This window comes from Platichthys flesus, chromosome 8, assembly GCF_949316205.1.
Source record: "Platichthys flesus chromosome 8, fPlaFle2.1, whole genome shotgun sequence".
Taxonomy (NCBI): Eukaryota; Metazoa; Chordata; class Actinopteri; order Pleuronectiformes; family Pleuronectidae; genus Platichthys; species Platichthys flesus.
In genome coordinates, this window is record NC_084952.1 from 18010135 (window position 1) to 18025873 (window position 15739).

The 15739-nt window shown below is 47.4% G+C and overlaps 1 protein-coding gene across 1 annotated transcript in view; it reads left to right on the forward strand.

The window, feature by feature from the left end:
- tenm2a (teneurin transmembrane protein 2a) overlaps positions 1-15739 on the forward strand; it is a 102968-nt gene that overhangs the window by 55501 nt on the left and 31728 nt on the right. Inside the window, exons 4-6 of the mRNA XM_062394358.1 lie at positions 1438-1676; positions 13471-13593; positions 15001-15227. Coding sequence (XP_062250342.1) covers positions 1438-1676; positions 13471-13593; positions 15001-15227 — 589 coding nt within the window. The remainder of the gene's footprint in view (positions 1-1437; positions 1677-13470; positions 13594-15000; positions 15228-15739) is intronic.

The following is a 15739-nucleotide window of genomic DNA, read 5'->3' on the forward strand; positions in this document are numbered from 1 at the left end:
CACCTGTTTATGTTTCTGGCCTTTACTAGACGGAGACCTCCGACATAGGTGATCACATATGTGGGACTCGAGGACTCAAAGCTTGAATCACATTAGACTCTGTTTTACTTACCTTGACAAATAAAAGATGAGTAACTCCACTCACACCTCACCACCAATGACCCCTGATTGGGGACTTTCACATTTTCATTTAGAACAATTTGCTACCCTCCTAAAGCCCACAGATTATAAATGAATTATTAATGTGGGACCTGGACCTCATTAGAGTCTTACCCTCACGATCTGATGTATAGTCAACAGTGCCCTACCCCTCAGTAGTTCATTTGATAAATCTAATATCACACTATGATTTATTGTAACTTTGACTTTGTTTTTGTACCATCACCACGTTACTTGCTCAGTTGAGGTATATTGTCAATGTCACAAAATTTAATTAAACTATATCTGTTTTAAACGTCCATCACAATCAATGGAATGAGTTATTATTACAGTTTCCCAAACTTTATTTAGCTACTACTAGTCTCAAAATAAATTGGTTATGATAATCTTGTCCTCCAACTGCTTTTTGAGAGTAGCAGAGAATTGTCCTCTATTTGCAGGTTTTTTCTCAAGGTCAGATACTCTGACTATTTTTCTGTCATATCACCTGGAGCATGTTCAGGGGCAGTGCGTCTCATGAAAGATGTCACAAAAGTGTCATAGAATGTAGTGCAGTGTTTCATTTTCTCACTGTGGCAGCATTGTTCCTCCCAAGTCAGACCAGATAAGGAATCTGATAGTCGTAGTTCATGAACAAAGACATGATTACAGAGGGGGAATGTTGAATACCAGGAATACGTGCAGCACAAAATGTATGTAGAATGAATGGTGTGATAGCAGGGTGAAGAAAAATGAGAACATGGGGAAATGAGTAGAGGAGGGAGGGAGAGCGGCACAGGCGGCGCATTGGGTGAGCAGGTGCAGCGGTAGCAGAGGATAATGGGTAATATGAGCAAAGAGATGATGGTTCAAAACCCATCTTTTATCCTCTTTCTGAGCTCTGACCCCACTGCAGCAATGAAGACAGGAAACTGGGGATGGCATTGATCCTCCGCAGCCGCTGAGAGCAGAAACGAGGCACACCGTAAGTGGGGTGAATGGAGTGGGAAACTACGAGTGTGGGGAAGGTCAAGGTTAAAAAGAGACCTCAGACTGGAGCTGGGGACCCAATCACTCCAAGGATGTTCAAACCCATATGGCAGAAAGGGTTCATCAGAAAGAAATATTGGACAGACGCTGGCACACATGTGACCCTGTCATCTGGACCTTGACGGGATGTCAGATTGGTGTGTCCCCTTCATGTTTACCCTCCTGAACAGAAACGACTCAAATCAAAACACATTTTCTTTGCCTTTAAAATGACATTTTCTCTCCCTTGTTTTCTTTTCCCCCCCTCAGGCACTTCTTGTTCAAAACGTCGTCCGGGACCACCCCTCTCTTCAGTAGCTCCTCCCCCGGGTACCCTCTGACCTCGGGAACGGTGTATTCTCCGCCCCCTCGCCTGCTCCCCAGGAACACCTTCTCCCGCTCGGCCTTCAAGCTAAAGAAGCCGTCCAAGTACTGCAGCTGGAAGTGTGCCGCGGTGACAGCCATCGCTGCTGCTGCCCTGCTGGCCGTCCTTCTGTCCTACTTCATCAGTAAGTGATCAAGGATTTTAATTAATTACATTTCATGTGTTTTCAATTTGATATCAGAACGTACAACACAAACATTTTTTAAAAGTTATTTTCAAGGATGAATTAAGACTAGACCTTTGGATTAGCACATGCTCAGTACAACATATATTTTATTTTTTTGATACTTATCAACAATACATGAACTTTTTTCTTGTCTGCATTCATCCGACACCAGAACAAATGAGTCTAAAGCTGAAACGTCCATTTATTAACACTAAAGATTTGAGTACTGATTACTTCTTGTGTTTACTCATCGAGTTCAGTCGCGCTGTGTGCACAGAGAACAGTCTCATGTGTAACCTGAGCAACAGGCACACAAAGAGATTTACAGCGCAATAATAATTTTATAGATATTATAGCGGTCCACTATGCCACTGCTGCGGAAGCCCATCTGGATTGGTACCAGTGCTCCTGACGCCCAGTCTGACTCGGGTCTGGAGCCCAGCACCTATTGCTTAGACGTTCAAACTGAACAAAGCTAAAATGTCATCACAAACAAAGCATCATTAATTTAGATTTAATAATCAGAGCATTCACGGTAATCACTCAAAATCCATAGGTGGAGGCACGTAGAAACAGCTGTTCATGCCTTGCAGCTCCCTCGCTCCCATCGACTATCCCCGCACCTCCCTGGTGTTGCCCTTCTGTCTGTGGATTACCTACAACAGGGTACAAATGGAACTGGGGCCAAAAGTTCTATTTACAACCACGAAAAGCAAGCAGGCAGAGGAAGCAGACTAATGACGTGTTCTGTCAGTCTATTGATCTCCTCCTCTCTGTTTAGTAGGCTGCACAGCGCTGCACCTAAACACAACAAACAGGGCTCCACACACTCCAGGCGACTCTGCGTGACTTGAGTGCCTGATCTCTCCCCGAATGTATCTGAATGTATTTACAGATTTTTATAGAGACGCAGGAGGGCCCGCATCTAATCAAGCCGGCGCCTGCCCCAATCTGGGAGGTCCCGGATCCTGTTCCGTCAAAGATCTGCTACAAATTGAGCCCTGCTCGAGGCGAGAGCTTTGAGCAGCACGGTCAAAACCTGACTCAGCAGGAGCTCCGGCCTGCACTATGTAAACAGCCAGTCGAACAGACAGGAGGATACATTAACCGCAGGGGCTGTTTCAGTGAGCAGGTATCATTCAGGGTAGGAATCCTAACAGACCCAGCAGGAGAGGGGATGTTTTTCACTGATCTGAAGCCAACGAGCAATAGTTAAACTCAAAGGGATGGCCGACACTCAGAGGAGAGCACTTACTGAGCACCTCAGGAAGAGACTCTGATGGCTGTCGACTGGTAGATCTGTGGGAAGAGAGGGAGAGAGAGCCTCACTCAGAGTGTGTGGGAGTGGGTGTGTGGGTGTTGATTTGATTCCTTTTGACCTCGCTCACCGGACAAGAGAACGCAGACATGTGTGTCTGTGTGTGTACGTGTAAGACAGACAGAGAGAGAGAGAGAGAGAGAGAGAGTGAGACCAGGTAGACAATAACAAGTCAAAGGACGTATATACTGTACAGTGTGTGTGTAGGGGGTGTGTCAGAGAGAGAGAGAGAGGGGGCAGATGTGTCACTGAGCCCTTGATTAGCCTCTTACCCCAGGGACCGAAGTCAACAGATGGGGGATCTTAAAAAAATTGTGGCATCAGCAGAAAGAACAACTCCTTCATTGCCCCTACATGCATTATTAATATAATTTACATTATTTATTTTAAATATATATATATTTTTTTTTTTCATCTACCTCAGCATCCATCCATCCATTCATCCATCCATAGTGATGTTTGGATTGATGCACCACTGGATGCGTCCAAATGTGCACTCAAGTCTCTGCCTGTGTGCTAATGTCCTCCTTTGGCCTGCCCTTGAGAGTGCTGCGTGTCCTCCAGAGCAGATCAAAGACCCATGCCTAGGGCGCAGAGACAGATACACCCTCTCCTGAGCTTCAGACTGTCACACTGCAGTGGACAGCCACATATGGAGCAACGAAGCCAGCGTGAGGAGAGGGAAGGAAGGCCCCAACTCCCACAAAGTTCACAAACCTCCCCAAAGATACTTGAGGGCAGGGATGTAGTGGGGCACAGTGACAACAAAGATCTCTGTTTTATTGCTATGATTTTATTCTGTGCAAATAGAGCTCAATGTGGCATTGTTGACACGAATACTTGTTTGTGTTAGAGCATCCCTACATTCATATCTGCAGGCCTACTCCTTTCCCTTTGGGGGCCACATGGGCTGGAGTCAATCCCAGCGGACATAGGGTGAGAGGCACCCTGGACAGGTTGCCAGATAATCGCAGGGACACCATCATGTTTTATTTTATTTTTGTTGTTTATTTAAAGAAACACAAAAATACAAAAAAATACACAAACACAAAATATACTAATAATTTAAAATAAAGAAAAATACTAAAACCTACCCCAGGATCCCAGCCACCGATCCCAACCGAGCATCACTGCTAAAGGTCCTTTAGGTTTACTAAAAGTAAATACCAAGCTTTTTCCAACCAAACTGATTCATTCGCTTCATGGACTCAAACTGTCGACAACTCAAATACCTGGTTAACCCACAAAAAAAAAACTGAGCTGCTCTGACCTCCCTGTCTTGCCAAATTAGCATGTGCACAAGGGTGTCACGTTTCACTGCCGATTGCAGCTGAAGCTGATAATACCCTGTCTACTGAAGAGTCACTTGACTTGGGAGAAATTGCTGATTGTATCCATTCCCATTGCAGACAAAAGCCAGATGTTATTGGGGTTTTCCTGACCAGTGGAAAAAGGGCTTGGGTACAAAATGTCCACACAGTCTACACACAGGTCGTCTGTTTCAAAAATTGGTAACTTCGGTTTGTTTGCAATATCAAGAAATTAAGTATTCATATACTGTTTGCATGCTACTCCAAGTGCACTGTGACTGCTCTGTATTATGGTGCATTTTATTAATTCAGTGACTGTAGAACAAAGGTTGCTTAAACATTTTCTTTAAGCTCCATTTTCTGTACGTTTAGTGTTTTTAATATACCGCTGGTCAGCACTTTACTGCCGAGCTTAATCGTCCCGCTGGCTGTAATTCAGTAAGCCGAACAAGGCTGAAATGATACTTTATTGTTATTATCACTTTTTGTTAACTGCCGGGTCCCCGTTTAATCTGCTGTGAGGAAATGTGTTGCTCTGGTTTGTTGTCTGTGCCGAACAGAGCTGTAACAGTGCTGCCAAGCCTGAAACCCTAGTGTTCACCTGGCTTTCTGTAGCGTTAATCGTGCAGCGAGTTTCAGTCGGTAGAGCTCGCCACCCATGGGGGGGGGGGGGGGGGGGGGGGGTTGGGTGGGTTTGTGGTGCCGTGTTTGTGCGTTTTGTGTGTGAGAAATAGAGCCCTGCGCTCACTGGAGGGACTGTGCCGAGCACCCAGAGCCATGCAGCGTGAAGAGGACCCCTCCGAGGCGTCCGCCCAGGAGCCCACTCATAAATTACACTGGGACACATGTGCCCGAGCAGCACTTTTCTTTTTTGTGTGTGAGTGAGTCCTTCTTCCCTTGCATCGACCAATACAACGTATGCGAGTGAAATGTGTGTCTGATTTTGCAGCTTTGAGGGCAGGTTGGCCTTCAACTGATTTATTTTTCCAGACTTATTTTTCAAAACCTTTAAAATAGCTTCAGAAACAACTTTCCGGAAGCACACAAACACATGTACACACACTGAGAACCTTTAACAAAGACAGCACTTAGCATGCTTCAGGGGTATGGTAGACAATGTCCCTTTGAAGCAATATTCACTAAGTGTGGCTGTAAGAATGGAGCCATGAGAATGAGATAAACACACACACACACATAAATGCAGAGAAACAACTCTGTGCTTCTGTACATTCCTGCACCTCTGTATATGTGTTCCCAACAGTTTGAGAACATTTACTTGTTTGTGAGGACAGACAGCATTTTTGCATAAAAGCTCCCAACTCCAGCGGAGTATGGCCTCCTCCTTACGTGTGAAGGAATGACTGAATGGATGGAGGGAGGAGGATAAACGAGAGTGCTTGTTCTTCATTCCCCCGGCGTCTTGTTTGCTTGCTCCGCATGGAGCACCGGAGCCAAAGGAGAGGTGGTTGCTAGGATACAGGTGAACGGTTGGCGTACAGGAGGGAGGACGGGTCCGTCATTGTGAGCGGCAACCTGGAGAGTGCGAGATAGAGGGAAGGCAAAGGGAGAGCTAGAAGAGAAATGGGTGGAATAGAGTCAGGGCAGAAGAGGGCAAAGGGGGGAGAGGGGAGATGCGTCACTGTCGGCATGTAGACGGAACAGAAAGGAAAGAGGGAAAGGAGGATGGATTACGGGACAGACGGAGGAGAGGAAGGCTGAGCCTGATATGTCACTGTCAGCCCCCGAATGGGGGGAGGGGAGGAAGGGGGTGACAGGGAGGGAGGAGCAGGAGTGACAAGACAGCCAGGTGTGGAGAGGAGAAACCGAGCGGGAGGCAGAGAAAGAGGAGAGATGAAGGAGAGCGCGGCCTCCTGAGGTTCTGTCACCTGGAATAACTCTGGGACTAATGTCTCCTAATTGATCACAGCGAGCAGGGAACAGAGGGAGTGTGACAGAGAGAGGAGAGGAGGCAGTGGAGGACAAGAACGAGAACAGGGGGATGATGACAAAACTAGTCAGAAAGGATAAAAAAAAAAAATAGAAGAAGACGGAAGCTTTCGCGGACAGAGCGCAGCGAGAGAGAGGGAGAAGAGGAACAGAGGAAGAGATGCATTGCAGACGAGGGAATACACATATGAAAGATCGAGGACATGTCAGACTACTGGTGTCTAGTGCTTTCACACGTGCACAGTCCCCCCCACACACACACACACACGGGCCCAGGTGTGCCCTTCATTGCGATGAGCAAACTTGCTAGCGGGCGCTTGTGTCACCTTTGCAGGGGTGTATCGCGTGAATGTGTGTGCGTGCGTGATGGCTGAATTTGTCAGACACAGTGGCACACCCCACATGGTATTGTCACCACTGATGAATGAGAGCGCACGCACGCACTCACATGCACACACACACAGACATTCGCAGTGTATTTTTAGTCTGCTCCCAGCTCCCCTTCCTCTGGATTAAAATGACCCACACACACACATGCAAACACACACACACACACAAACACACACACTGTCATCGAGTGTGACCTTCATGCCTCTAAACCCACCACTTTCCATCCATCATTGCTGTCTCACGGTTCCAGACTGATCACAATCGCTTACTGGCCGCTCTTCCCGCTTATAAGTTCCTTGCTTGGGTCGTATCATTGCTCCCTTACATAATAACATGTTAATGATTATATTTGAGTATGAAATGATCTATAGCTTCAATATTTTATCTGTCAAATTCTTATCAAAGTGGTGTAAATTTCTGTCCTTCATTAGAATCTACAGATTTCTACACACTTTTCAAACTACACTCTTTGCATACTTTCTGCTAAATCATACACACAAATGTTATCATATGTCTTATTCAGTGGAGCGCAGACCTCCACTAAGTCCTCTCAAAGTCATCAAGCCACACCAAATTTCAAATACTCATAGATATCAGTTTACAATGAAATATTCTTTGAGAAACGAATGAAAATGTTTAAAAACACCCTGCATTGCTATGTTAAAGTAAGTTATCCTGGATACGCTCTTGGATCTGCTAACCACATCCTGTTTGGGGTCACTTTTATTAACTTGGAAGGAAGTCTGCTTCTACATCTTTCTAACGCGTGCAAAACACTAATTAGAGAGATTAATGTGTGATATGTGGATCAAATATACAGCCTTATTAAACACCAGCATGAAACACATTCTGTCTGACATAATGACACAAGCCTCAAAATCCGGCACATGAGGGCAGACTGCAACAGCGTGATTGATAAAGGTCAGAAAAATAGATGTCTTTTCTTCAATCTTACTACTCATCTGTGGACCGCTCCCTTGGGGGTTGCCGACCTCAGGTTTGGGAACCACTGCCTTCGTAATTGCTTGTAGTTTTAAAGACTGAAGAGAAAATTCAAATGAGTTGCTAATTATACGACGAAAAATAATTCTGTGGTTATTTTCCTCCCTCCGAGACTTTTGAAGTACAAAAAAAACCAAGAGCAGGGAGCCCTTGAGTATCGGGGCCTGCCTGGTGAACTTGTGTCGGACTCGCAGGTATCACAATGTGGCTGCTTTCCAAACCCCAACACCTTGACCCCCAAAGTCCCCTCGCACTCTGCATGTGGCTTCCCTTCTGCTGACGCAAGCTGGCACAGCTAGAGGTCAGGGCCAGTGTCGCTCAAGCCAGTGTGTGTGTGTGTTCGTATACGCTGGTGTGTGCATGGGTGCAGAGGTGAGGGCAGGGTTTGGCATATGGTGAATGCAGGAAGCTGGGACATAAGGCTCAGACGTGAAGCGTGTGTCTGTAGCAGCAGGGCCTGTCGTAATGATAAAGGTTGGGATCTTACCACACGCTGCAAGTCCAGGAAAAGAGCAGGGTATGGCCAGGACCGGGCGAAGGGTGCTATACCATCTGCAGCAGAGGGAGAAATGGGTCATGTGCACTGGTCAGGTAATACAAAGCAGGGGGCACACATGGTCGTCCAGAATGTGGTGCTTACATCAATGTTCTTCCTTTGACTTCCTGTTAGTGTACCTGAAATCTGAGTACGTGCCTCGGAGCCATTATTCCATGCCTTGACGTGTGCATTCAGCCATTATCTGCAGCCTCACTGACGTCATCGCTGCTCTTGGTTCATATTGCCCACATTAGCCTGCATGGGTTCATTCCATCTATTTACTTCCTCATTCATTTATTCATTAGCAGAGGTCTTATCGGGGCCCAATCGTTAGTCCAATTAGGCCCATGGTGCCTCACTGGTCCTGAAACAGGAGACGGATGAAGGTGAAGTGAAAGAAATCGCTGTCCTCTCACCTCCTCCTCTCTGTCTCTCATTTTCTGTCTGACTCTTGTCCTCCACAGCGTAGGCTACTCTTTCACCGTCCTTCTCCCCCCCCCCCCCCCCCCCCCTCACTCATTCTCTCTCGGTCTCTGATCTGCGATAAGATAGCATAGTTCCTCATATCCTGTTTCTAATACAGATCGATGAGAGGGAGAAGGACCGAGGTAGGACGGGATGAGATGAGGTAGAGTGGGTTGATGTGAAGGGGAGAAGGAGGTGGGTGGGAGGGAGGGAGGGAGGAGACGGGGGGGGGGGGGTCAGGGTAGAGATATCTGAAGAGGAAATGAGGATTCAGAAAGGAGGACATCACTCAGATGCACATCTCTTTTCATTTAGCCTATCACAGGCACGCACGACACACTCACGCGCTCTCACACACACGGCTACATCTGCGTGGACCCCGTCTCTATATTTCAGTGCCAATGAGAAAGCCATTTCGCCGCGTGATTGAGTGACTTGGCGCGTCTCTCCACCTAAGACACTGTTCTTTGCAGGTACCAGAGCCGAGAGCAACTCGCATAACCTTTTGTGTTGCAGTCAATTACAGTTCAGTTGCATCAGCTGGGTGAGGAGGTCCCAACGGGGGTTGCGATGTGCGTGCTTGTTGTTAATACCGTGCAATTTTAAGCACGCATACGCCGACACACACACACACACACACACACACACACACACACACACACACGCACACACACACACACACACACAAACACACACAGAGGCAGACAAATTGTCTCTCTTAGAGTGTATGACCCCCAAGGGCAGCAGCCAACCGCCGCCCCCGTCCCTCTGTCTGAGAGTCTCAATGATCTCAGCAAGCAGCGCCGTCAAACTTAGCAGAGAGAGAGAAGGCTGCTTTATTTATAGACTGCATAAGTACATATTGTGTGATAAATTCTAAGAAATATCCCAAATGGCCTGAATATTGAGAGAACCTGAGGCAGCGCACTGTTTTCCCCTCGGTCTCACCAACATTAGCACTGCACCCGTCGAGAGGGAGCAGAAGGTGCGAGCGATTGTGAAAGACACGGCGAGGGTGGTTTTTTTTTTTCTCAGGTGGCTGCTTCTTATGCATGTGTTTGTTTTGCGCAACAAAATGTTTACTGGCCTTTTTAAATGAGGGCTTCGGAGATGGCGGCGGGAAGGGGGGAAGAGAGAAAGGTAGAGCGGCAGGGAAAAAAGGCTTCCTCAACCAATTAGCAGCTGGGCCAAGGATTGGGGGGCTGGTCTCCGCCACAATTACCTCCCTAATTGAGGTCAGAGTTGTTAATTTAGTGGTGAATTAGAACAGTTAATATGCATTTATCAGGACGGCCAGGGGAGACGGCAGAGAAACGTGTGTGTGTGTGTGTGTGTGTGTGTGTGTGTGTGTGTGTGTGTGTGTGTGTGTGTGTGTGTGTGTGTGTGTGTGTGTGTGTGTGTGTGTGTGTGTGTGTGTGTGTGTGTGTGTGTGTGTGTGTGTGTGTGTGTGTGTGTGTGTGTGTGTGTGTGTGTGTGTGTGCGCGTGTGCATACACTTGTTCCCTGTGTTGCTTTAGTTGAAGCGCAAGAGATTGCAAACAAAACCGTGCGAGGGGCCCATTCTCTGCCTTTGGTGCAATTAGGAGCGGTGCAATTGGTTCAATGGGAGATGCTGCAATTTAAATAGGCAATGATAAGGTTGAGTTGAGACACTAAAAGGGCCAGGGACGTAGAGGAAGGAAGGGAGAGAGAGAGTGTGTGGGGGGGGGGGGGGGGGTAGTTGAACAGTTGGAACATGTTCCAGAGAACAGAATGATGATGATACAATATTTTCCAGTCAGGGGACACTCAGTGCACGGTCTGCCACAAAGTCACCTCTCTGCCTCTCATGCAGAAGTCCATTAACACCCTTTAGCTCTGAGTTGTATGAATATTTCTCGAAACACACACGTGTGTTGTATTTGTGTCCGGTTGCCTGTGTTGCGAGCTACTTACTGTCACAGGATGAATCACGGCCATCTTCTCTCACCCAGCCCAGTCAATGAATACAGGGCCAGTCATCCCTTAAATCTCTCCTCCTCTCTTCCTCATTTCATCCGTTGGGGCCCTTATTCATCTCGTCTTCCCTTCTGCGCAACATCAAGTGTAGCCTGTTTTCCCTGCTCTCCTTTTTTCTTTTTTTTCTATCCTCCGGAGATTTTTATACGTTTTTAATATTCTCTCAGTTCTCGTTGTCCTCCAGTATCATCTCTGTTCCTCCCCTCCCCCCTCGTCTTGAGCCCCTCGAGCTCCTGGCCATTGCCCCCATCTCCCGTCCTCTCTTTGTCCATCAGTCCTTCCTTGCTCTCTTTTTTTTTTGTCACATGATCTCGTGTGACTGTGCTGTCTCAGATACTGTCTTTTGCAGTCGATACTGGCAAGCACTTTGCCTCTCTGAATTATGTATTGAGATTACATAAAAAACCTCATGAAGCAACTGATCTATTTTTAATCCAACTCGTTTGCTTGTTAAACCTGCTTCTCTGTGATCTTTCCGTGTGCGTTTGTACGTGCGTATTTGTGTGTGTGTGTGTGGGGAGGTGTGTGATAAATGAACATGAGTGAGACGACAGATTAGAAAGGAAAACACATCCTGAGACCGACGGCCTCTCCTGTTCTTCCGTCGTCTGTCAGTTGAGTTCAATACCGATAGGCTTTAACAGCATTGCGTTCAGTAAAGTCTTCCCATGCAGCCTGAAAACAGTAATTACTGCAATTATGATCCGAAATGAAAATTCTTAGAATTATGGCAACACAAAGCTAAATACATCAATTTCAGTAGTTTCATTTGGGATCAAATTACACCCTAACAAAGTTAGAAGTTTTAGTTGAAATGAGGGATGGTGCTTGTACAGAGAATGATAACAAGTGTTTCTCTCTTTGTCTTATTTCTCTCTCTCTCTCTCTCGTTCTGTGTCGGTTGCTGCAAAGAAACCTGTTGACAAAGTAACTGGGTTTGATGCTCCTGTCGCGGAGGAGGAAGAGTGCCATCTATTGGTCAGCCTTTCACAACCCCCGACAGGAGAGGGAAAAAAATTGAGACAGGAAACCACACAAGGGCAGCGACCCCAGCCCACACACACACACACACACACACACAATGAACAGACACACACAACAAGCCAACTATAGGGCTGTCTGGTGCGTTCTTAGGGATGACCTAGATTGGGAGCGCCGTCACAATAGACTCAGGATTGCTTACTGTCTCCACCTGATTCAATAGGTAATCTTTCCATCGACCGCCACTCCCCCAACCCCCGTGATACCATCTCTGCATGTGCGTGCGCCGGCACGTGTGCACGGTTGCATGTCTGCGTTATCTACACGGAGGGACAGGCAGAGATAAGACGAGAAAGGAGAAAGAAAAGAGGGGGGGAATTAAAAGGAAGGAGAGGGATGAAGGTCAGCACATCGAGAGAGGAGAGGGCAAGAGGTGGATGTAAGAGAAAAGAGAGACAGGGGGAGGGAGGACACTGTAGTCTCTGTTGCTTTTCACTTTCCCTCCCTCTTTTCTTCTCTGTAACCACCCCACACACACACACACACACACACACACCCATCCTACCCCGATGAAAAATATAAAAAGAGCTGACGGCAGAGGCCGGGCAGCAGTCGAGGTGTCAGCGCTTTCCTTTGACCAACAATGGGGAGGAGGAGGAGGAGGAGGAGGATGTGTGGTGGGGGGGCATAAAAAGGAAGAAACACAGAAACAGAGAGAGTGCGGGTGAGAGATGGGTGAGAATGAGTCTGCCCCGGCAGCAAATCCTAAAGCCGCATCCCCCCTTCTTCTGCAACTTTTACACTCATCCCTCTCCGTGTGTGTGTGTGTGTGCGTGTGTGTGTTCGTGCAAGTGTGTGTGTAAACCCTGGGCAAGTGGAGATGGAATTTGATGAGAGGGAAATTGATTCCCGGGCTTCAGATGCAGGTGTTATGGGCCCATGTGCCGGGGGTACATCCAATGCTGAGAGGCATGCAATAACACCTACATAATGCATGTGTACTCTCAGAGCTCACACCACTGTGTTTGTGCATCCACCACTGCAGGTGCACTGTGGCCGCTCTGCAACTCCCTTTTATTTTCTTCTTAATATGGAGCAAACAGAAACAAATGAAATCGCTCATGTGCAAGAAAACGCGTGTACCTGTCGGCATGAATCAAAAGTACTGTAAAGGGATGGGCTTCTTTCTCGCTGCTCCGTTATTTTGGGGAGCGGGAGGAGAGGTTTGGCAGCCGGCGTAAGGGAGTTGGAGGAGACGCAGGGAGAGCACGGGGCTGACAAAGTGAGGAGAGAACGCACCGGAGCAGGCTCATCCCAGCAGCACACAACAACACAACAGAGGACAAAAGGAGAGGAGAAGGGAAAGTCATAGAGCGATCTCTTCAGAGAGCAATCTGTCACTGGCTCGAGGCGGTGTAAAGGCCTCCGAGTGAAAGCAGGAGACACTGTCAGGTTGAAAGAGGATTGAGAGAGGTGGAGGCAAAAAGGGAGGGAGACAATGATTTGTTCTCTTGTCGTTTTTAATTGTCAGCCGCGCAACGCTTGCCTCCGTTTCGGGGGCTGCGGGCGGCCTGCCACTTCGCCCCAGTGTCTGTGATTGATAAAAGTGTAAAAGCAGCGTTATATAAAAGCAGCCCTGGTTGCAGTATAAATGACAGATCAGACTTACAGTGGGCGACCTGCTGTATTTCTGTGGCGCGGCTTTATTTTTTAATCCTGGACCTGTAATAAATCCACCATTCAAGTCACATGTCCTCTAACTCCCTCCCTTCCCTTCTCTTCCTCTCCGTCTCTTTGTGTGCAGCGATCAACTTTCTGGGCTTGACATGGCAGCTGAAGCCATCCGACGGCCCGGTGTTAAACAACGGACTGGGCACCGGCCTGCCTGTCAACAGCGACGTGGCCACGCTGCCCTCTGGAGGCAGAGGTATGAACTACAGCACAAACAACCCCCATGTTGAGATCATTAACTATCCTCTCTGCAGCAAAATAAAAACTGTCATTTATTTCTCTGTGCCGCCGTGCTTCATAGTTCTTCCACATTAATGAGCCACACTCTGCAGAGGGTAACATGCTCCTTCATTACAATAAGCAGAGCTGCTGTGGTTGATCAGAGTCACCCACAGACACTTCCACCCCGGTGTTGTAAACACTCACTGGCATGCCAAAATGTGTATTAATCCAGGGCTGAAAATACCCCCCCCCCCCCCCCCCCCAAAAAAAAATGCTATATCTACTCCTGATATAAACCTACACGTTTTTGACCCGTTTTAAAGATGTATGTGCTTAGCAGGAATAAACCGGCTGGGGGGCCTCAGTGGCGCAGACTGTCGGACAAACACATCGCTGGGTTTTGTTGAAAGCAAGAAAAGTAATGGAGATTTCCCTTTAAGGCCTTTAGAATGCTGTGTCTGCTGTGCAACAATGTACCAAAGCAGTCCAAAAGATTTATTTTTACAGCCAAACACTCACCAACTAAAATATCTCCATAATTCATGGTGGGGTACTAGCGGTGCTATCAGTATGTGCTGTGTAACCCCTCCGCTGAGTTGTGTCAGGCTAGGTTTATCGTCTCAGTCAGCAGCAAGGTAAAACACTGACTGCACCCCCCAGTCTCTCTCACTCTCTCTCTCTCTGTGTCTCTGTCTCTCTCTCTCTCTATCTCCTTCTCTCTCTCTCTCTCTCTCCCTCTCTCTGTCAAGGCCCCCATGCGGTTTTCTATCTATTCTTCTTCCACTCGCTCGATCTCGCTCTGCAACACACACAGCACGTACCATAGATACATGTGGGCTGCTGCTTTGTGTCTGTATTCTGTATTAATGAGAGGACTGTTGTATTGTGTTCCCCAGCCGTCTGGGCCAGATGCTGCCGTCGTTCTTCCCATTGTTACTTTCATTTCTCCACCACTCTCTGCAAACACACATACACACGCTCGCTCGCTCGCGCTCAGTCCCTCTTCCGACCGGGCCCTGAAGTCTCTGCTGTTAGATGACTGGCCTGATTGCAGGATGCTGTGTTTTGCTGCGTGCGTGCCTGTGTGTGTTTCTGCTTGTAACGCTCGTCCCCTGCAGTTCCATCAGCTCGCTCATTTAAGCCTAGACAACAAAGTCCGTAGTCTTGCAGGCTGCGCAGCAAAAGGCATCATTTTGCATCCTGCCGTCGCCTAACAGCACTCGCCTTAACACAAGCTGCGGACGCACAGTTTGCAGAGCTAATGGCGCTCGTCCCCCTACTATTCAATGACCATGAATTTTTATAGCAAATTATTCCCAGTAAACTGTGATGATTAACTATTGACTCTGACAATCGATGCATATAATCACAGATTATACAGTTTCTTTTCCCCTCGTTCCAGGACCGTGGGCAGGCCGAAACAGCAGCATAGACACGGGCAACATTGAGGTCGGGAGGCGGGTGACTCAAGAGGTGCCTCCGGGGGTGTTCTGGAGGTCGCTGCTGCACCTCAGCCAACCCCAGTTCCTCAAGTTCAACATATCCTTGGGCAAGGACGCCCTGTTTGGAGTGTACATTCGCAAGGGCCTGCCTCCGTCACATGCACAGGTAAAATCTGGCAAGTGAAAGACTTGCAGGGGAATGATCTTTCCACAGAATTATCATTTTAATCATGGAAAATTCTCCACAAAATGAACCATTCATTTCAAGAAATATCCTAAAATCCACTTGTGACTTATTGTAATAGATGTTTGAATAAAACGAATTCAGGCAGTGATTTATACTTAATTTAATTTCACAGTAATGTAAGTTTTAGTGCCTCTTATTAATTGGAAACTACTCAATTAACAGTGGATTTGATTTGTAGAAGAGGATAATTGCACAGAGATAACTGTTTCACTGCCTGACCTGGTAAAGAGACGGCAGCTGAGGCTGTGGCACTGCAGCAGCAGCAGCACGTCTGAATGTGTCTTCGGAGAATGACTGTCTGAGTCGAGGGGTTCTGTCTGTTGCATTCTTCATGCTTCCCCGGCAATTTCCAGCCGCACTTCCTTCCCTCCATCTTTAAATCTTCCTGTACACACAACTGTGGGTCATTTTTCGCAGTGTGAAGAAGTGCC